General features: G+C 50.1%; 1 protein-coding gene across 1 annotated transcript; it reads left to right on the top strand.

Moving 5' to 3' along the window:
- Window positions 1–3,446: 3,446 nt before the first annotated feature.
- Window positions 3,447–22,117, top strand: LOC144943478 (uncharacterized). The gene is made up of 9 exons (XM_078870948.1): window positions 3,447–3,648; window positions 5,728–5,809; window positions 6,964–7,092; window positions 10,741–10,801; window positions 11,783–11,845; window positions 14,069–14,114; window positions 18,104–18,267; window positions 19,258–19,328; window positions 20,219–22,117. Exons 1-9 carry the CDS (start codon window positions 3,509–3,511, stop codon window positions 22,052–22,054), a joined length of 2,592 nt encoding a protein of 863 aa, XP_078727074.1. The 5' UTR covers window positions 3,447–3,508; the 3' UTR covers window positions 22,055–22,117.
- Window positions 22,118–22,988: the final 871 nt, after the last annotated feature.

Raw genomic sequence — 22,988 nt, 5'->3', positions numbered from 1 at the left:
GCTTTTTTTAGAATGTGAAATCAAGTACTTTTGGGTTAAAATTAGCCAACAACATGTGAACTCATCTTATTAATAAGGGGCCGTATATTATTACTGTCCGATTGTTATTCACGATTTTGTCGTAATTTACAGCCCCATATAAATGTACAGTATGTACGAATTTAAATTGTACAGTACTTAATAATGGCAATGAGTACTGTATTGCTTGCACGTATAATAGTGGCAAAGAGCTTAATACATAATAATCCACAGCCCTTTTTAAATCCACTGTTGGATGAAGGCATCCCCTACGCCGTATCAGCCACGGAGGAGAGAAGGGGGGGGGTATGACCATACTTCACCACGCTGGTCACAATGGGTTGGTTGGGGGAAATGGGAGCTCCAGGCCAGGTCCCATATTTCATTCGCCACTCATGTTAGCCGTGGCCGGAAAACGAACTGAGGTCGCAGGGCTAATCGTGACTTCTGAAAACCATCGAGCCATCGCTACCTATGTTGATGTTTGTATTTGTCTATTTTATTGACCCACGAAATGAGAACTATGTCACAGTATTACAAAAGTCAATGAACATGTGATACGCCAGTGAACAATTAAACATTCCAATTATTTTTCACATTTCTATGTTGTCGAAAGTCAGCCGCACTTGAAAGTACGTTCTTGATGACGTTTTGCTCCTCTTAATCTTTGTATAATAGCACTTTTTGTCCTGGGATATAATCACCATCATGTTAATCAGCCATTATTGATCCACTGCTGATTGAAGGCATCCACACAGCGTCGCCATCTCTCAATCCATCTCACCCCGGCACACACTTGCTGAAATCAACGCTCCATCTTCGTAGCAGTCGTCCCCTTGAACGCGGTATCTCCTCTAGCTGTCACAGACTGGAGATTAGCACACACACACACGTTACACTATACAATAAACTGCGCAGTGGAAGTCTATACTACACTGCGGAAATGTTATTGTATACGCCATCCTCAGCCTATGGTACACTATGTGCATATTTCTGTTGTCTATGATATTGGCAGTCTCTGCAATAATGCGTTCTTGTCTGTCTCTTTTACCCTTTGTACATGTTATGTGTATATGCTATTCTGTGCATTCCCAGTCTGTGGTAGGCCTAGTGTGTGTATTTCAGCTCTCGTATATGCTGTTATCAGCCCATGCGTATTGCGCGTTCGCAGCGTTTCATTTCAGTTTGATCCGTCCGAGGCTGAGCTCCGGAAAATCCCCTCCCCACCCACCCTGCGATTCGGGGGGAGGGGTGGATTGGGGGGTGGGGGGGATATGGAAAGCGAATTCGTGAGAAATCAATCCTTGCGTGTGTACGCATACCTTCACTTTAGAGTGTAAACGTTATTCTCAGTCCATGGCGTATCTTATTCGTCTCGATGTATAGATTACATGCAACAGTAGTATTGTACTGTTCTAAAAAAAAACACTCAGCGCATCCGTCAGTGATTAAAGTGTGGTCTTAAAAAGAAAAAAATACGTAAAAGGCGACATTTCGGGCAATGCCTCTTATTCACACCGCACGGAGAGGCCAGATAGGTGGAGCCACACGAGTAGTTGATTCGTCGATTGCCTACAAACGCGCTTACATCATTTGCTCTTTTAATTAATATCACAAACGCCGAGGATTCCGTGAATCGCACGAGCGAGAGTGGTGAGTTGACATTGTGATCTGATCCGGGAAACCCTCACTCCCTCACTGATTCCTATCCTATCCAGAAAATCATCACTCCCTCACTGATTATGATCCGACCCAGGAAATCATCACTCACTCACTGATTGTGATCCGATCCAGGAAATCATCACTCACTCACTGATTGTGATCCGATCCAGAAAATCCTTACTCATTGTCTGTGATCCGATCCGGGAAATCATCACTTACTCACTGATTGTGATCCGGTGCAGTAAATCCTCACTTATTGCCTGTGATCCGATCCGGGAAATCATCACTCACTCGCTGATTGTGATCCGATCCGGGAAATCATCACTCACTCACTGATTGTGATCCGATCAGGGAAATCATTACTTACTCACTGATTGTGATCGGGTGCAGGAAATCCTCACTGACTGATTGTGATTCGGATCCGGAAATTCCACACTCACTCACTGATCGTGATCCGATCAGGGAAATCATCACTCGCCCATCGTGATCCAATAAAGAACGCCCTCACTCACTTTGATCCGATCCAGGAAATCCTCACTCACTGGCTGTGATCCGATCCGATAAAATCATCACTCATTCACTGATTGTGATTCGATCTGTAAATCCTCACTCAAAGTGATCCAATCCTGAAAATACACACTCACTGTGATCCCATGCGGAAAATCATCACTCGCTGACTATGATCCGTGCCGGAAAATCATCACTCATTCACTCACTGTGATCCTATCCCGAAAATAATCACTGACTGACTACTGTGATCCGATCCAGGGGAAAAATCCACCACTCGCTCACTGTGATTATATCCAGGAAATCCACACTCACTGTCATCCGATCCAGAGCATCCACACTCACTCACTGTGATTCGATCCAGGGGAAAATCCACCACTCGCTCACGCACTGATTGACCCTCCCCCCCATCTCAACCCAAGGCGGCGGCGGCGGCGTGCGCTGGCAGCGTCACATCGCCGCTGACGGTGTGGGGGGGGGGCTGGTGCTGGTGGTGCTGGTGGTGGGGGTGGTGGTGGGGGTGGTGCTGGTGCTGGTGGTGCGGGTGGTGGTGGTGAGGCTGGTGGGGAGGGTGGTGCTGGTGGGGGTGCTGGTGGTGCTGGTGGTGAGGCTGGTGGTGAGGCTGGTGGTGGTGCTACTGGTGCTGGTGGTGAGGCTGGTGGTGGGGGTGGTGCTACTGGTGGTGGTGGTGGTGGTGCTACTGGTGGTGGTGGGGGTGGTGCTACTGGTGGTGGTGGGTGCTGGTGGTGGTGGGGGTGGTGCTACTGGTGGTGGTGGGGGTGGGTGCTGGTGGTGGTGGTGAGGGTGGTGCTGGTGGTGAGGCTGGTGGTGGGGTGGTGCTGGTGGTGAGGCTGGTGGTGGGGTGGTGCTACTGGTGGTGGTGGGGGTGGTGGTTGGGGTGGTGCTGGTGGTGGGGGTGGTGCTGGTGCTGGTGGTGAGGCTGGTGGTGGGGGTGGTGCTGAGGGTGGGTGCTGGTGGTGGGGGGTGGGTGCTGGTGGTGGGGGGTGGTGCTGGTGGTGGGGGTGGTGCTGAGGGTGGGGGTGGGTGCTGCTGTGGGTGGGGGTGGTGCCAAGGGTGGGGGTGGTGCTGGGGGTGGGGGTGGTGCTGGGGGTGGTGCTGAGGGTGGGGGTGGTGCTGGGGGTGGTGCTGAGGGTGGGGGTGGTGCTGAGGGTGGGGGTGGTGCTGAGGGTGGGGGTGGTGCTGAGGGTGGGGGTGGTGCTGGGGGTGGTGCTGAGGGTGGGGGGTGGTGGCCCCGCAACCAATCACGGCGCGAACAGCCGCGCTCGGAGTCATCCCGCGCGAGGTCCCTCGCGGGGTGCCCATGGCGAGGCCGTGGATCTTCACGCGCGAGCAGATGGACTCCACTCCGTCTCGCCTCGCCGGCATTGACGCAGAACGCGAGCTCCTGTACCGACAGCAAGCCGCCACGCTCGTCCAAGACATGGGCCAGCGCCTCAACGTGTATCCAATTGTGTTGTTATCACCATCATCATCATCTTCTTCTTCCTCCTCTACATCGTCACGGGTTGTGTGCTGTGATCATCCCACGTGCTCGCTCGCTCGCTCGCATCGTTCGCACGTGGAATGTGTGGCCTCCTGTTCCTCCCACGAGGATCATCTTTTTTATACCGGTTCGTGTAACAGTCGAGGCTGTACCCGGGGTGATTGTGTAAGCCTCACCGCAGGACATTATTACGATTGGGTGGTTGTCGTGTGATGTCCACACGGCACTCCCAAGGCAACGCACCCTGTCTCACATTCGTGTTTCGTCTTCTTCTCCGCTTCGCGTGCGCTCGGGAGACACTGCGCTCATATTCTTGCCGTGGTTGGCAACTCTCACGTGGCAAGGGATCGCCGATACAGTACGCGGCACTGTATACATGGAGAGAGAGAGACGGGGGGGGGCAGTCCGCCCTGCCCCCCCACCCTGCCCCACCCCGCCCTGCCCCCCCCACCCCGCCCTGCCCCCCACCCCGCTCTGCCCCACCCCGCCCTGCCCCCCCCTACCCCGCCCTGTGCCCCCCCCCCGCTCTGCCCCCCCCCCGCCCTGTGCCCCCCCCCGCTCTGCCCCCCCCCCGCTCTGCCCCCCCACCCCGCCCTGCCCCCCACCCCGCCCTGCCCCCCACCCCGCCCTGCCCACACACACAGAGAGCCGTCAACGTAAAGAGCGGTGGATTTAAAAAACAAATTTCTCTCCCAAAGGGGCCGGCTCGCACATCTGCTGCCTCCACCCAATCTCGAACGCGTCCACGAATGCGCCCCGGGAGATGGGGGGGGCGCAGTCGTTCCCGTGAGCCCCCCCCCCACCGGGCTCGGATTCTCGGCGCCCACTAGAAGAAAGTTACAAAGGCGGGCGGGGAGGGGGGCATTGGATGTTCCTGGGCGCTGTGTATCTGTAAATGGATCGCCCCCCCCCCCCCCACCTGCATGACAAAGCAGAATATATATTGCCCTGTGTGTTTTTGTCATTTTTGTGGGGGTGTAAGTAAGGCAGGAATACTGCGTTAATGAAAGGGGGGTGGGGGCGTTATGATCTTAACATTGGAAGTTACTTGGAGGCATCCGTCCAGTCGATGGGTGGAATATCTAAAGGCCCTCTCTGGGAACGGCTCAGCCTGGGTCTTGAGACTCGATTTCAGAAAGGGTCTTCTAATTGGTATGCGCGGCCAATTAATTGTGTAATGTTGAGTGTGTATTTTAATGAGAGATAAATTTTGTTTAAAATTTACAATAATGGGCTTTAATGTAATGGGAGGAGAAAAAAACCCCATCGGTTTCACGCCTTGATGTCAGGCGAGCATCCCCTGCAGCTACATCACGTTGGGCCAATTTCAGTCCTCGTCGTTTATAAGCAGCCTTATCCTTGGGGGTTATTTAGCCTACTTCTCCACTGGTCGGCGCATATTAAGTTAAGGTGGGGGGGGGGTAGAAGTACAGTACAACGGATTTAATTGCATTGCCCTCGGTTGCCTATGGCATCGTTTATACCGCGTGTATATTAATTTCAGGAAAGCGTTGGTGAGCCTCAAAGAAACCTTTTTCATGAGATTCCTGCATTGGGATGTTTGTCCAGTTACAATAATGATGTAGTGTTATCGTACTTTATATAATAACGGGCTATATTCAGGAAAGCCTCACTGAGTCTCAACACTTTTTAGGCGGGTCCTGCGTTAAGCCGGTTTGACCAATTTAATGTTTTAAATCAAATTATCTGGCGATGCTGTTCTTGCTTGTGCTATGTTGGCAGTTGTGCCCCCCCTATAACAGTGGCAATAAAATAATAATATTACGTTTTTAATGTGTGACGTTATTGGTGTTAAGTGCAGACTCCAGCCCTTGTAAACAATAGCTGTCATTACCAGAAACGTTACCAATTATATAAAAAAAAATTAAGGCCACATTTTTTTTATTTACAAATTTTTTGGTATGTTTGTGTCAATGCCATTTATGATTGTGTTTTCGTGTACATTGCACACTCGGTGTTGTGCCAGGACTCGTGGTGGTGTTGTTGACTTGTTCCACCCTTGACGAACTGAACAGGCCCCAGCTGGTGATCAACACGGCCATTGTGTACATGCACAGATTTTTCATGTTCCATTCGTTCAAAGACGTTCACAAACACGTAAGTAAAACGTGTATGTTTCTGGAGGATTTCCCACACAAAAATCCGGCAAAAGAATTACATTATTAGGAGCATGTATTGCAACGTTGGAGGGATTTTAAATTAACCGTGGTCAGTCTCCGATATTCCTTACTCCCACCTCTTTGGTGTCTTTATTATTACTATACTAATTTTACGTCTTTCGAACTACTACTTCCGACGTTTCAACTCGGTTGAATGGTTATTTGTTACGCGGATAATCTCGTTTAGCCAGTTACCCGGCTAGCTTCGGTGGCAACAGACCCGCAGCAGCCACTAGCAACAGAGTTACAGTTGCGGGTGGTGCAGAGTAGCTCAGCCAGCAGCCAGCCAGGAAACTCGAGGCATGCATCATTTTTTAATAGCAGTATGATATAACCGTGAGAAAAAATATGGAGAAAAGCGGATATGCAGTGGTTCATTCTCCTGCACTGTGAACCTGGCGACCTAAATTCGATATGCTATTTAAATTCATAAGAATGTGGCTATGGAACCCCTTTTGCCAGTATCAAGATACTTAATGATTAAAGAAGCAGCGTTATGCATTGCCTAAATATGACTGCATCTCAAAGGTTTAGGAGACTGTCTTCTAGAGACACTTTATAACAGAGAATTACATAACATAGGAGAGCATTCCAAGCCTACCCTGATAACATAACGACTCTTACATCATTCACGCTTGTGGAAGTACAAATTGGTGGAGGCAATGGTTTGCACATTGCATTCTGAACGTCATTTCCATTCCTGGGCATGGCTAATATCAGTAAAACATATATACGTGTAGTTTTCGTTTTTTTGTTTCAATGGGTATAAAGGTGCCGTACCCTTGCTTGCCAGGAGAATATGCGGTACAACTAATAACAATCATCTCCTCTGTGTGTGGTAGAGTTTTGCCCCCTCGTATACATGGGTTTTCGCTGGGTGCTGCGATTTTCCTCCGACATGTATAAACACTCATTAATTGGCCGGAAAAAAAACTTTAATATAAAGATGACTACAGAGCGGGGGCAATTGTTGGTAGCGCACCGGCTTACTGCCCGGCCGCAGCCTTCCAGATCGCCTGTTGCTTCCTCGGCGCTTGCGACGTGCAACTCTATAAAGCTCAACGAAGCGTTCCGCCTGCCTTCCCATTTCAGCTGCTGGCGCAGTCGGCGATCTTCCTCGCCGCCAAAGTGGAAGACCAGCCTCGAAAGTTGGAGCATGTGATCCGTGTGGCGCAGGCCTGCCTGGCTCCCCGCGAGGCTCCGCTGAACCCGAAACACGTGGTATGCCCTTCACCCCACACAGTAGCGATGGCGAGATGTTAATTACCTCGCCCCGTAATGCAGGAGGTTGCAGGTTGTATATTTGGAGTTTGCGTGTCTCTCTCTTACCCCGAGGCCATGTGGATTTTTATCCGGGTCCTCCGTTTTTTCCCTCCACATTTAGAAACATGCATTTGTGGGTACCACGTTGGCGAGATGTTAACAGCCTCACCGGGTATACAGTAGGTTGTGGGTTTAATCCCCATAATGACGCCTGTTGTGTATTTGCAGTTTGCGTGTTCTCTCTCCCCGTGGTCATGTGGCTTTTTCTCTGGGCACCCCTGGTTTTTCCCCTCTACATTTAGAATCGACGTGCGTTTAGAGTATTTGGCTGAAGTAAATTTCCACGTGATAAGCCATTTCGTTAAGCTATCTTTTTTGGTCAAGTCATTTCTGAAAAGGAGCTACTGTAATCCGACTCAGTGGGGCCTAAACTGGTAAAAAAAAATAGTGCAATCCACCGCTAGATGAAGACCTCCCCAAACCGCCTCCATCTCTCAGGGTCTTTAAACGCGGCGATTAATCTGATGTACTCACACTAGCTATTTTCATGGCTCCATCTCCATGGTCCACGTCCTCTCGGGCATGCTCTCTCCTTTGACTGCCACTCCATCGTTGTTGTCGACCGCCGGCCATCGACCCTTCTAAATGACGTGCCCTGGGCAAGCCCACTTTTATCAACGCTCAATACGATGTATCACCCGGCGCCTACGCACGAGCTGATTTCATTGCTCCATCTCCTCCATAGATGTGTCTCCCAGATGCGTCATTCTATCCCTCGGGTCGTTGCAATGATTAAGAAATCCTTCACCATCATGGTCAGGGCCGGTCGGTGAAGACGGGTTGTATAGGTGGACATGGGAGCATGGAAAGTGCAGTACAACGGCAGATTTTCCCACACTGCCCTCTGTTGTCCTCCTTGTATACCTATTGCACCCTATGCGTGCGTGGTGGACTTCCATCCAAGCACTGTCTAGCCCTCAACTGCCGAGGTTGATTTCATTTGCTACTTTGACCACCAAAGGCCTGTTTAAATCAAAAGGCCTGCTTTGTAGAGCAGACTCATCTAATGCACTGCACTCTGCTGCCCGCATTGTAGCACAGCCCATAGCAGCCACAATATAACATCCTGGCAATGCACGGTGGTCACCCATCTAAGTTACTATTCAGGCCCCAGCAAGCCTGCTTGCCTTCTGAGGCCTGATCGAGCTCAGGTGCATTCCGGTGTATTAGGTAACAGCATTATTTATGAACATAGCATTAATCACATGCGTTCTGCCAGATGGTCATCAAAATCGGGATACATTTTCGGCGGAGTTTGCAGGCAGCTGCCATTTCACTGACATACCTTGGGTTTCCGCACCTGGCTGGAGCAACATTGGCATAATATATCGGTTGCGGTGTATTTTTGCACACGCGATCACATGTGTTCCCATGGGCATGTTCTGCGTGCATAATCGGGCTCCGTGTAAAAAAAAAAAATCTTGCCGACGGGCGGCAACGTAGAGCGTCCCATCGGGGAGGTGCTGCCGCGCTGCAGCAGACTGGCCTGGAGCCGACTGGCACTGAGATTTCTTTTCATTAGAAATGAGGATTTGCATCTTATCGCGCGCTGCTTGTAAATGCCACGGCATCTCAAAGCACATTAGCGTCGAATCTTAATTATTCTAATGACCAGTAGAATTGTATTTTTTTTACTTTTCAGCCTTGGAGACCCCCCGTGTGGCATGAGGTGACGCAGCACTTGCCTGCCAGTGAGCATTATCCTGCCAGTAGTGGAGGGGGGGGGGCGACGTTGCGCATTTTGCAGTTTAATCTTTCAAATTTGACGAGTTTGGAACAGTGACGCTAGCACACACACGGGCCTATTCTTATTAAAATCGGTTCACGGAATCTTTAACGAGTGCCATGGCGTCCAATGCAGGCGACACGTGTTTTGACGGTTAATGCGTGCGCGGTATTAACTGAGGTGGCCGGGGTTTAAACCAAGAACCTCTGCAATGAGCCCCAAATGCCCTTCCAGTCGGCCGAGTTGCCGCGTCGATTTTTTGCGATCCGTCCCGCTAGAGGCATTCGTGGGGCGGTGACACGGCCTGGTGGTAGCCGTGATTTTTGGCACGCATTGCAAGGGGTCCGTGGTGGTTCAAGCCCAGCAGCGGCTCTGGTTAATTCTGCGCGCGCTCTAACCGTAACTGCCTCGGTGTGCACGACGCAGATCCCGTGTGGCATTCTTCGGGAAGAGAGTAGGTCACGCGTGCCCCGGCGTCACTTCCAAAAGTTTGTCGTGTGATAAATTTACTACAAAATTACTTAATTGGGAAATAATAGCCATTTAATGTAGACGAATTGCTGGTGCTGCTTACACCTTGTGCCACAAAGGGGGACAGCTGCCAGTGGGGGGCTCCCCCTGGCTAGAATGCCCCAGAAGCGCCATATAAATGCCACTCGTTATCCAAGCCGTCATCGTCGTATCTGAGGGTTGATGTCCTCCGCTGATGGACGCGTTTCGTCGTTGCCGATCTTCGACGCCTGTCACGGGAGAGTCCCTTCCAACCGCTCGCGTTGTCCCACCAACAGATCCGTTTGCTTCCTCTTACCCCGTAGCCTCTTCCATTGACCCTCTCTTAGTTCCCTCATCAGACATCTCGCCGATGCTTTGCTCGTATCAGTTCTTGCTCTTTCAATGTTGGCCGTACGAATAAACACTAATGAACCCTTTCCCGTAACCGAGACGTCCGCAAGTTGCATGGTGAGGGTCCCGTTCATCGCTGAATCTCGGAATGCACAATTGGTTCAGCGTTTATTTTTATTTAGAGAGGCGTAGCGCCGCAGAGAACAGTAGCGACACGACCGCAGTCTACGTTAGCTGGTGCCAAACTCTGCACGGCCTTGTGGGAGCCTCGGCACTAAATAAAGTTGTTTTATTTTTTCTTCCGGTTTCGTTCCGATGACAAAGCGGAAATGGGGAAGGGTTAATGGAGTTGTCCAAAGATCTCGGTGTAGGACCGCAGAGCTTACGAAAAAATTAACCCGTAAAAACTAAGTTTTTCACTATAAATCCTTTATATGCGTGGCGGCTAGAGTCCTCTCGTCCTCTGGCTTGAGATGGCTGCCACCTATGGGTCAGATGATTGCCTGCCACCATTAAGCAATTGGTAATTAAATATAAAAACCATTTTCCTAAAAAGTGTAAAGTTATGGAAAAAAATTTTCAAGAAAATTCATTGTCACGCACAACGAGTCTGTGTGCAAAATGCCAGCTCGATTGGATCACGGGAAGTGGGTTAAAAAACGACGGAAAGATTTGCACGGTCGTAAGCGCGCAAGCAAGCAAGTGAACTTAATATAAAGGATTTAAAAATGTTAGAGCCGCTTCTGGCTGCCTTGCTTCCTGCTTCTCTGTAACTGCCTGTGCCTTCGTGTGAAACGTGTGCAGGTGTACACATTCTCACTGGAGCGATTCTTTTTTATGCAAGTTGAGTGAATGATACGCCAGATAAAATCACACGTTAAAATAATTCTTGATGGTTGGTACCTTGCAAACAAGTGCTCTCAGCAATGGTGTTGTTGGCGTGGTTTGTATATTTTGGCGTGGGTGTTTTTCGGCAGGCATACTTGCAGAAAGCGCAGGACCTCATAATGTTAGAGACAATGCTTCTGCAAACACTGGGTATGTATGCGTCATCAGGTACGTAGCCTCCGCGAACAGACTCCAATGTAATACATTTTATACTCTTTGGTTCTTTCGGTAAAGTCACGTAGGTATAAATACAAATAAATTAAATCACGACGTTTCGATCGCAACACAAGCAATCATCATCAAGTGGGAAAACCACAGCAATAATGTTTTGCTGATTGTAATACATTTTATCAGACGATATTTTAAAGTATACAAGTCCAGGTGATTTAACCGGGTTCTCTGGTGTCGTGAGTCGATGGTCTCAGCCCGGTCACCAATGACTGCATGAACAAAAACACCCAATCGCAGTACATTTGGTTCTGCACTTAATTTGGATAAATTCTAGCTCTGAGAATAAAAAAATATTACTGTCACTCACGTATTGAACATTATTCTCAGTGGCATGGCGTGTGAGAAAATGCTACTCCCCCCTCCCTTCCTCCTCTCCCTTTTGTGCTGCACAGAGTTCACTTGAAAGGAACTCAGAGGTAGCTCTGTGGTATCCGTTTCCGTGGGCCGTTCCCAACAAGACGGTTGCACTTTTCCGTGAGATGCTTTTTGTCTCGCGACGTAATGCCGACGGCACAATTCACAATCAATCGGGAGGAGAAAACAAAATCAAAACTGTTGTAAAATAAATAATATTTTTCAACATGATTTCGGTAACTTACCGATTAGGTCTCTGATGCGTTTGGCATGACGTCCCTTTCACCCCGTGTGCTGGGATCTTCTTTGGACAGCGGTGCAAATAGAAAACGCATCGCAGGCCCCCACAACAGCACAGGCAGCGAAAACCCACGCAGGAGCTTACCAGTTGATTATCTAAAACAATTTAAGATGTGACTTTTTAAATTAAATTTTACACATCCACCTGATATTTTTTTTTAAACTATTACTGGGTGTTTAAAATTCACTCCTGATCTTTTATTATATTTTCATTGTATTATTCCCCCCCCTCTCTCCCCCCTCTAGGATTCGATGTGACCGTGGTTCACCCACACACTCACGTTGTGAAGTGCAGCCAGCTGGTTCGAGGTGAGCATTCCATCCTCGTGCCGGATAATGGTTGTGCCATGAAGAAGGGCCGTCGCCTGAAACGTCGGCCGTTATATATTCTTGTACTTTTAAGAGCGCGTAACAGTGTTATTGACGAGTGTGTTGAGTTTTAGTTTTTTTGTTAACTGTGGTTGTGCACCACTGCCATCGCAGCAGCAGCAGCAGCAGCAGCATCACCAGATATGTGTAGCGTACATTGCACAGTGAAGGTTCAGGTACTTACTCCAGAACCGACATTGAACTACGATCCTTGTTATTTTTGTAGGCACGGAAATAGCAAGGGGCGCCATGGTGGCGAGATGTTAACTCCCTCGCCTGGTATGCAGAAAGTTGTGGGTTCGATCCGGACTCTGACGCCAGTTGTATATTTGGTGTTTGCATGTGTCTCTCCCCGTGGTCGCGTACATTTTTCTCCGCCTTTTCCCTCCACAATGAGAATCAACATGCGTTTAGAGTATTTGGCTGCTATAAATTTCCAATGGTAAGCCACTTTTTGAGCTATCATTTGTGGCCAGGTCGCTTCTGAAAAAGAGCTGTATAGCTGAGTGGGCCTTACCTGGTAAAATAAAAATAGTTTAGTAGATATTTTTAGGCACGGAATTCGTCAGGTCCCTCCCATCACCCCCCACGAATTGATGAATCCGTCACAATTCGTCGTCACGGTTCGATGCAATTGTTTTTGTCTCGTTTGTATTGTATTGTTCAATCCGTGCCATCTCATTCGTTCCGATTTCCTTCAGGTAGCGTTTGCTTATACAGCGGAACCTGTATATAAGCACACTGTATATAAGCACGTTTCTAATATAAGCAACGTGTTTTTACATTACCCTAGTGGGGGGGGAGAAGGTAAAGCCTAACTCCTGACACAAGCACGGTACTTCTGATATAAGCCGCACAGCTGGCCCGGGGGTGTGCTTATATCCAGCCCCTGTATTGTGCAGACAGTTTTCAAAACCCATAAATACCGTCATTTGAATCTAACTAACACACACACACACGCTATTCAATGGCACGTTATCCTGTTTTAATTAGTAAAAAAAAAAATTACGCCGCTAGTTATCCCAGCGTTTTTTTAAAGCTCTAAAAATCTGAGATATTCCATAGAATAATGCCGGCCACGGCAGGTGCCTTACTTGAGATGACGGGAGGCATGTGACAGCCGTGGGAAGTGTGTCCCCCACATCAACTGGGGGGGGGGGGGCGGTGTCCCAACTAATGATAGGTTTCCGTGAGCGATTATGGGACTGAAGACCGAACCTGTAATTTTCCCCCGTGTCATTTGTAAACAATCCCAACGAAGTGGCTGCGCAAGGCAAGTGACACACTCAAATGTGCAACGAAGCCCAGTGTTGTATTGCTGCGCAGGGGTCGCGCACGTCATAACAATTACCCAATAAAAAAATATATCAAATAATTTCCGTTTGGGTGGAGTGGGCGGCGTGCCGTGGTTAGCTCAACGCGCTATCAAACCGGCGAAGCCAATCTTCATTCCCAGGCATTGCTGACATCAGTGGCTAGCGACGTCCAAACCGGAGCCCTTACCAGTCTCCGTCGTCAAATTGCACTACCCAGTGTGGTCAAGTATGGTCCGAGGACCCCGCCGTGACCAACGTGGAGCGCGGAGGCCTTTATCCAGCAGTGGTTTGGTGTTGCCGGATGGAAGGAAGCGGCACGTTTTCAGCAGGGCAACATCGCTAGATGGCCGATGTGCGGCAGACCGCCGATGGCATCGCAGCCGAAGGAGAGAACTGGCTGAGACGGGCACCCACCGGGGAGATGGAGGGATGGATTCGGCACGTGGCGCAGGAGTGAGATGCTTTGCAGGACCGTGAGGAGCGGTTGATGCCATCGTGCACCAAACAGTGCAAACAATACGAGGCAAAGACGCTCGCTTGTTTTTTTGCATCAAATCGCGTTGCAGAATGTGACGCTTCATCGAATCTCTGGGGGAAAGGCGCGAGATGGTGAATCAATTACATACCGAGCAGAAAGCCTGTTAGCAAGAAGGAGAAGAAACGTAGGCGTATGGTTTACAGATGAAGGCTGCTGTTGCTGCTGCGTTTTTGGCCGACAGAGCGCAGAAATTTTTTGGTTCCTTTTGCGAGGGCACAAGTCCCGTACTTGTGTTTCCTCGCGTACGTCCCACTGTTTCGAGCTCGCGAATACTTCATTCCTGTTTTGTTTGACTTTCTTGCCTTGCAGCCAGCAAGGATTTGGCGCACACTTCCTATTTCATGGCTACCAACAGGTGGTTAAAAAACCAGCGACAGTCTCTGCAGGTTGCAGGGTTCCCGCGATGTAACCGTACACGAAACGACGCAATTTTAAATTCTTCACGATGTGCGACGACGGTCGTGACGGCACTTTGTCATAGCTTTGTAAAATTGCGTTTCCCAGTTCTAGCCGAATGGGTTTTTTGTCTTTTTCTGTACTTCCGGGTACAAGCCAAGGTGATTTAAAACCTCTTTAACTGCAGTTCACGCGGCATAAATCCATCATAAACCTTCCAATCATTCCAACTTTTATACACTGTAATGCTGCGAAGGCATGCTGTCCGCTACACCGACTACAAGACTTACGTTGTCATATAACCAAGACGCTGTTAGTTACAAAAAAAAAATTGCAAATCATTTAATTGGTAATAGCTGCAGTATTTATTTAAACCCACGTTAATTGTTGCGTTATACCGAAAGACCCAAGAATATATATTTTGTCAGGAAATAAAATAATTTTTGGAAACTTAAATGACCAACAGTAATGACCTTCATCTTCTTGGTTCTTTCGGTAAAGTCACGTAGAAGGGAAATAATAAAGTAATAAAAATAAAACATAATAAAATAAGTTATTATATTATTTTATTATGTTGTATTTGTATTATTTTATTATTTATTAAGTCTCGTAGAAGGGAAATAATAAAGTACTGTAATAAAAATAAAACATAATAAAATATTTTATTATTTTATTTTATTATGTTGTATTTTTATTATTTTATTATTTCCCTTCTACGTGACTTTACCAAAAGAACCAAGAAGATGAATCCCTGCAGTCACGAAAGCTTTAAATCGAAACAGTAATCACGTAACGACGATATTTGACTAAATTGATGATACGGATCGCACATGGTACAATACATCGGGAGTGTCGGCAAACATCGCGGCAACCCTTCCGTGTTGGCACGCTGAGTTTCGGCTCTACCTCTGGCTGGCCGGGTTCCGTCTGAAATCTGTGAACTTTCGCTGACATCACTGCCGCTTGCCTCTGAGCTCACGAGATATTTGTTCGGCAATCTGTGCAAAGCGTCTGCAGTAGAAACAGTGTTGCAATCTAATATTCAGATCAACGTAAAGAAACTGTTTAAATCATTTTTTTCGTCTTCCTTTGAGGCATTTCTCAATGGGGTGCCATGGTGGCGAGATGTTAACTACCTCCCCTGGTATACGGAAGATCGTGGATTCGATCCTGACCCTTCCGCCTATATATTTGGAGTTTGCATGTTCTCTCCGTGGTCGTGTGGATCTTTCTCCGGGTCCTCCGGTTGTTCCCTCCGCATTTATCATCAACATCACGCGTTGAGAGTATTTGGCTGTGATACATTTCCACACGATTGGCCACTTCGTTGAGCTATCATTTGTGGCCAGGTCGCTTCTGTAAAAATATCTGCATAGCTCAGTGGGCCTTGCCTGGTAAATTATAATTTTTTTACTCTGCACGTTGCTCCACTGCGGGCTTGGGCTCTTTGTGTCCGATGCCTCTTTTCCACTGCAGAAGCCGAGCCGTTCCGCCGACATCGCGCACAACGAACAAATCGTGTGTAGACGGTGCCGTCGCTGTGCCGCCGCTGTGACGCGGCGTATTCGCAGCTCCCTCACAGCGTCCTCACAGCGCGCCGACTTGACGTCGCGCATAGCGAAGGCTTCATTATCTCCCCGCCCCTGGCACCTGCTTGGCCACCCCCCGAGCCAGATTCACATTTCGCGCGAGGTCACGGCGTCTCATCGGTTTGTTAAACGGCTGGGATGTGCCGGTGGAAAACGGGTAAACGATGAAGCATTTTGTCGTGGTACAAATGCACACTTTTGCTTCTCATGTGGTTGTAATGAACACCGGGGAGTTGTGCGGGGAAGGCACACGCACTAATTATTTGTGGGGCCCATTGTGGTCAATGTAACGGTGTGTGAACCTGCTCTCATCCACGGTGCGCTGTATATCCACAATGTCAATGTCGACGCATTTATTGACGGATAATAGGTCTGCATTTTCTGACACTTCTGGGTAATTCCTCTTCGACGAGCAGGGGGATCAGATAATATTAGGAGTGCATGCATTCCTCCTGGAGGCCACTTCGGGGAGAAACAAAACAATAATGAAGGCAGTGGCAACCTAGGAGTGGAACGCAGCGTCCGAGAAGATGCCCAGCGGGGAGATGGAACGATGAAATCGACTCGCGTGCCGGTTGCCGGGTGGTGGAATACTTCATCGCAGGGTTGCAGGAAATGGTGGCGGCTATGGAGAGGCCTTCATCTAGCAGTGGATTGACCACTGCCAATGAATGGTGACTTTTGGGCGACTCTTATCCACGCATCGGTATGGGCAGTTGGTTGAATTTGCCTCCACATTTGGAATGACTTATCCGTGGAAAAATAGAGATGCTAGTTAGAATCCAATCCAAGCATATTTCCACCAGGAGATGGAAACAACTCGTTTAGATGAACGCACATACATGGTCCTTTAATGCGAGGGTGACCTGCAGATAATAGGATTTTCCACAAATTTAATGGGGGGGGGGGAGAAGGGGTCCAGATTTTGAGAATTGGAGATGAGGCCTTGAATAAAAGGGCTGTGCATGCAATGAAAAAAAATGTGGAGGTGGCAAAAATGTTTTCCTCCCGTTAAATTATCACCAGGCGGTGGTGACTTTGCACGGCCTGTAATCCAGCTCTGTGGAGACGAGGGTTGGTGGATCGCACACAGATACTGTGAAAAACCCCCTTAGCGTGGGCGGCGAGGTGCCATACTCTGGCTCGCCAGGAGACGACGATACGGCAAATGTGGACTCCCGTTGGTTCCATTTTGTGCGGGATAGAGCGTTGCTCCCTCGCACGCATGGGTTTTTCTCCGGGTGCCCCGGTTTCCTCCCACGTGTAAATACTCACGAATTAGCTGATATTACCTCCATATCGGAATGAGAATATTTATTTATACCGGAGGAATCGCATAAGCTTCAAAGCTCTTTTTCGCAGATGTCCACATATAGAGGACTGCAGAACTCGGGCAATTGTTGGTGCTGGTTCACCGTGTGGCTGCTGCCTCTCCCGCCCATCTGTGGTTCCTCCCCGCGCCTCTTGAGTCGTCCTCCCCTCCCTCGAGAGTGAGGAGCGACTGCTGTGCGCCGGTGGTGGTGGTGGTGGCAACGCCGCGTTGCGAATTAAAAACTCTGCGTTGTTCATTTCGCAACGTGACATTTTGGAGGAGGGATAAGTTGTTTAAAGCGGCTGACACAACGCAACAATTAGACTTGTGGCTTAGACGAAGGACGGAACCTATTTCGTTGTTGATGAAGGAAAAAATAAAATCTCAAAAATGGTATGTGAAATTTAACAATGAGATTTTTTTCGTGAGAGGCGGGGAAGGAGTGCTCGATTTACCCGCCCCCCTCCTCCCCCTCTTTCCACCCAGGGTGCACCTCTGTGTCCATGCACGTGGAAATATTTGTTTTATGCTTCTGGTTTGTTTTGTAAAATAAGAACATGTATCTATAGTTCACGTGAGACTCAAGGGTGTCCAGGGATTGGTCGATTGACACGGGCAGCACATCACATGTTGACACGTACGCACAAGCAACACAACGCAGACATCCGAGAGGGAAACGGGGGTCACGATCATGTCACAGTCTGGAGCCAGGACCCGCCCTCAAATAGCGGACCGACTTGAAGCATCTTCTTGGTTCTTTCGGTAAAGTCACGTGACTTTACCGAAAGAACCAAGAAGATGAATCCCTGCAGTCACGAAAGCTTTAAATCGAAAAAATTCGACTTGAAGCACTTGGGCTCACTGTCCTACCACCGTCGGGGTAATGGTCAGGGGCAGAATATTTGCAGGATAAAAGTGAAGAAGGGAGGGGGGGGGGTGGCTGGCGGTGGGGTTTACATTTTGAAATATCGTAACGTTTCCACTTTTCCTCCGTTCTCTTCCCGCCGCTCTGAATCCGCGCGAAAACTGGGGCGGCGGGAAACGAAGCCTGCACCTGACGACGCTGTGCCTGCGGTACGCCCCGTCGGTGGTGGCGTGCGTCTGCATCCACCTGGCCTGCAAGTGGTCCAGCTGGGAGATCCCCATGTCGAGCGACGGGCAGCCCTGGTGGGCCTACGTGGACACCTCCGTCACGCTGCAGCTGCTGGACGGTGAGCGCCGATGAGTCGTTGGTAAAACCCGCCCAAGGGGTTTTAATCATTTGAACGCCTCTTCCGAATCCGAAGCGCGTTTCGGGCAGACGTCTCATCTCGCCCGTTTCGGTGCCCTGCTTGTGGTCTAGCCAATTGTCAGCTGTCGTGTCCCCCCCCCCCCCCTTACTTGGTGGGGCAAGGTGTGCGTAGCACTGAGGCCTGCATGTGGATATTGCTCGCCGGTTATTTTTGTTCAAGAAAATCTAGACTAGTAGTAGGTTTTTACCCTTTAAACTGGTACAAAACTGACACCTTTATACAAGGCATCATGTTTGTAATAACCACAACACAAGCAGTCAAAATGCAAACAAAAAGAAACAACTCTGATAATGGTAATGATATGCACTGTCCTTGAAGTTGATTGGTCCACACCCGAGACAGCTTTTCTTAGAGCCTAGTCTCCATTGGTGTTGGACCAGATGACGCCAAAAGGCGTACAACTCAAAAACAGCGCACTATCAGAGTATTTGGAGCTCGGGGTAAGCATTTACACTGAGACCTCCTTTACCACTGGCAAAATATAGTAGTAGGTTTTTACCCTTTAAACTGGTACAAAACTGACACCTTTATACAAGGCATCATGTTTGCAATAACCACAACACAAGCCGTCAAAATAAAATCTAGACTGTCGATTCATGTGGAATGCCCCCCCCCCTTCTGCCCCCCGCTGGTGTTGGCCGTGGCTGGGAATCGAACTCAGGTGGCTAGTTTCATAGCGCGGTGGCATCAACCCACCACACCACCGCTGTACGCACCGCAAAAAAGTATGAATAATAGTTGTTTGCAGCGCTTATCAATTCACTGCCGGATGACAAACTCCCCACGGTCGATTATTATCATTATTAGATGCTTAGAACTTCTAGATTTAAGCCCAAAAAAATATTTGTAGACTTTTTTTTTCAGGGAACAATTCTATGTCACAAGTGGAGTTGTGTCTCCCGCCTACAGAGCTTACTCAACAATTCCTAGACATCATGGAGAAATCGCCAAACAGGATGAAGCGTATTCGCAACTGGAAGGTAAGCCGACAATACGACCCTTTTTTTATTCCTTTCATCGCGTGCCTCGCACCGTCTGGAACGCTCTTCCTTCCGATCTTAACAAAGCCAATGGAGCTCTGCACTTTTAAATCTAGATTGAAAACTCCATTTCTTCAGAACTGCTTTTTGTGTTTAGTTTGTTGTCCTTCCGCCTGCACCCCCGATTAGCACGGTTGCCTACGTACGGTGCTAAAGAAGTTCAACATACATACATGCATGTGCTGGTATGTGCCGGTAAAAATTATTCTCATAGCACCAAACTCGTCCTGTCCGGCACATTCCACAATGATTCCAATTCTTATTCCGCGGCGTTCCATGGAGGGGCAACGTCCATGAGCATAGGCTATTGCAGTGTTTTACTGCCGCAAATGCTACATTTACATTTTGACCACTGGCTAAATATACATACAGAGCAAAAAGGACTAAACATCCACCGTATAGCCTCAATAAACTTTTGGGGCAAGTGCTGTAAAAGATCACCTATGAAGGCCGGTACAGCGCATGTGGGGGTGGGTGGCCAGTACCACGCACAGCCACCTTTGTCTTCTCATGTGCCGATGTTTTACACACTGCATCGGGTATTCGTTTGAGGCCGAGTCGACTAAGGGGAGACCCAGGACCGGTTCAGATAATCGTCACTGGTGGTGTTATGAATTGCGAGCGGGAATCGAACGCGGGTCGCCGGGTTCGTGGCGCAGCGTGCCAACCACTGCGCTCCCGCTCCCCGTACGTACTCGTAAACGTAAGTGAGAAATGTGATGGCGTAGCTTCGACGCGTCGGTGTGCTGCTGTGCGTCGGCTACAATTAAGCTTCACTATCTCCCCAACAACGTCGCGTTACTTACGCCGGGCCGACGACCTTCTCGCAGATCCCTCAGAATCAAGTCAAGAAGTGCGGCGACGCGCCGAGCAATTCTCCCGCGGGCTGCGACAACCACCCCGCCGCTTCGTGCTCGAAGCAGCAGCCCTGCACCGCCGGCGCCGCCGGCGCCACCGGCGCCGCTGCCTCTTCGGCGATCGGTACGACCGACGGAGGCTGCCATCAGACCCAGCGCGCGCCGCTTTGCATCCGCGGGGGCCAGGACTCGAAGACCCACGACATCTTCGTCATCGACGACGCCGCCGCCGCTTGCCGCGCGACGCCGCTGTTGACGCAACCGGCGCCGTACTTCCCGACGGCCGGCGGTCAGGGCGGTGCGAGCTTTTTCATGAGCGGCGGGGGCCTCGTGAATTTCGTTGGTGTAAGCGGGCCCGGGGTACCGCCGCCGTTCGCGCTCGCCGGTTACGTGGCGCCGCGGCTGGGCGTCGCGCCGAACGTGACCCTCGGTCAGCAACCGTTGCCCTGCACCCTCGCCCTCCACCCGCCCACTCCGACCGCCCCCACCGACAATTATCCGGTTTCGTTCCGCGGATCCCACCCAGAGCCGAATCGGGCCTTTGTTCGCAACGTGCCGAACCCCGACGTCAAACTTCACCCCGGCGCACTCGCGCCTTCCTTCGTCTCCGCCTCTGCGCACGCGCGAGACGCCAACCCCAACTTTGCCCGTCGCGCCAGCATTGTGCCGGCGTGCGACCTCGGTGGACCCGTGTCGACTCAATACATGGCTGATGCCGGCGCGGGTCCTTTGTTTCTCGCTGCGACGGGCTCCCGCGATTTTGCTGACGCGTCCTCTCTGCCGGCCCCCGACTTGCGTTTGTGTTCCTTCGGAGCCCTGAAACCGTATCGCACGGTCCAGTCGATGATGCACAACGCGATGCGGTGTGGGCCGTCCCGTGATCAGTCGAGAGCGGAGGCGCGCTCGCTGCCAAACGCGACGAGCGACACGACGGCTCCCAGCTACCGCACGGCGCCGCCGATGATTCGCGACGAACGGCAGGGCGGCCGCGGAGCGCAGAGCGGCGTGGCCGACGCGGCGGACGTCGCGACGCGCTCGGACAAGAGCAGAAGAAACGGAGAAGTGAGGGAAGTTCGAAACGAGACGCGATCGGAGAGAGGCGATGAAATGCAACGCTGTCACCTCGCCAGGAGTGACGCCGGCGATGGTGTTGGTAAAAACGAAGTCATTAGTTGGGCCACGGAAGCGTCAAACAATAGCCAGGCTTCCTTTAGTTGCCTACAGATGCTGCCCGCACCATACGTGACAAGTGACCAGATGCATCAACAGTGCCCACCGCATTATCGTCTTCACCGAGACTCAAAGACGCAGTTCACAAAGATCCAGAACATCCGTGGGGTTCAAGCGGCGGCCGATGGCGGACCTTACAATGCTCTTCAGCAGCACCACTCGCTTTCGGCGAGGCCAGGCATGGGATCAGAAGTCCACCCAGCTGAAGTTGGCGGCACCGCGTCATCTGCCAACAAAAAGAAGGCACCGAAGAGAAAGTTGACTTGGTGCGCCACGCAAGAGAGCAACGGCCGCGGTGCTCTCGCGGAACCGGAAGTGGAGTCCTCCAAGAGGATCCTGGCGTCGTCGGAAGCTGTCCCACGATTGAAGCCGCCTCCCAACGTCCGAGCCGGGGGCCTCTCGCACGACGGCCCGTCCAGGGATGACAACGACGCTGCGGGCTCGGGATCGAGCGAGCGAGTTCTGCTTCGCGACGCGCGGCCAGGCGGTGCCGAGGTGGAAGAGTGGGTCGAGCCGAACGAGAAGGATGGCTCGGCTGGAGACGGAGCGGCGTCCGCACCGAGACATTCCGTGCAATAGAAGTCGTGCCTTGAATAAAACCTCTGTGTGCATCACCCAGGGATGTCTTTGCCCCCTCACAAATACCCCCCCCCACCCCACCACCCAACCGCCCACCGCATTGAAAGTGACATTTGCCAAAAGTTGCCAAAATGCCAAAAATCTAACTGCTGTAACGTGCGTTTAGTTCATTTGTTGTTGTTTTTTTTATTTAAAGCAGGGGGTGGGGAAGGTTTTTTCCCTTACCGAGGGCCTGGATAGGACTTTCAAATTACCTTTGGTGGTTCGATACGTTGACACAACCAATAGAAGCAATCTGATTTGGCAAAAAAAATAAAAAAGTGACGACCAAAGGTAAAGAGAAGCCCTTTGCGGTGGGAGAATTGGACTAGCACGCTAAAATTATGAACTGCATTGCCTTCTCGAAAGTATCCTACCCTGGCCCCTCCAGGACCCGATTAGTGCGGCTAATAACGCCCGCGGTGACAGGCGAATGTCATTTGCAGGCCGTTTCGGAAGTGTCGTGGATCTCGTGAGATGAAGATCATTAGGGTTCCCCCAGTTCAGATTTGGAGGCTTAAACACGCACGTACGCGCGGGCACACGCAGGAACAACACATTTCTGGGCCCGATTTGCTTGCATGCAAATGTGCGCCTGTGTGTGTGCGTGTGCGCGCGCTGGCCAATCGCAAGTGGCTGTTATTATTTGGGTTTAAGCGGGTTTATGTAATGCCGCAGCAATAATGCCTCTCTTCCTTCAGCCACTCCTCCCTGCCGAGGCGTCGGGAGTTGCATTATCACGCTCATGAAAACTTGAATAAAAATATTTAAAAGAATACATTATTTAAGAGAAAATTGCTGTGGCGCTCAGCTTTGTTTTAAGGTCTTTATTTTGCCGTCCTTGTCCATGGATGGGGTGTGGAAGAACCTGGAAGTTCCAATTTTGTTTAAATTG

The sequence above is a fragment of the Lampetra fluviatilis genome, chromosome 31 (genome assembly GCF_964198595.1).
Source record: "Lampetra fluviatilis chromosome 31, kcLamFluv1.1, whole genome shotgun sequence".
NCBI classification, from domain to species: domain Eukaryota; kingdom Metazoa; phylum Chordata; class Hyperoartia; order Petromyzontiformes; family Petromyzontidae; genus Lampetra; species Lampetra fluviatilis.
Note: the sequence above shows the minus strand (reverse complement) of the source record. Positions and strands in the feature narration are given on the sequence as shown.

What these genes read in the sequence shown, in the direction of transcription:
- LOC144943478 (XM_078870948.1), top strand. Translation starts at nt 3,509, where the DNA reads ATGGCGAGGCCGTGGATCTTCACGCGCGAGCAGATGGACTCCACTCCG. An exon ending in ATGGGCCAGCGCCTCAACGT is followed by an intron (nt 3,649 to 5,727) that starts GTATCCAATTGT and finishes CGAACTGAACAG; the next exon opens with GCCCCAGCTGGTGATCAACA. An exon ending in CGCTGAACCCGAAACACGTG is followed by an intron (nt 7,093 to 10,740) that starts GTATGCCCTTCA and finishes GTTTTTCGGCAG; the next exon opens with GCATACTTGCAGAAAGCGCA.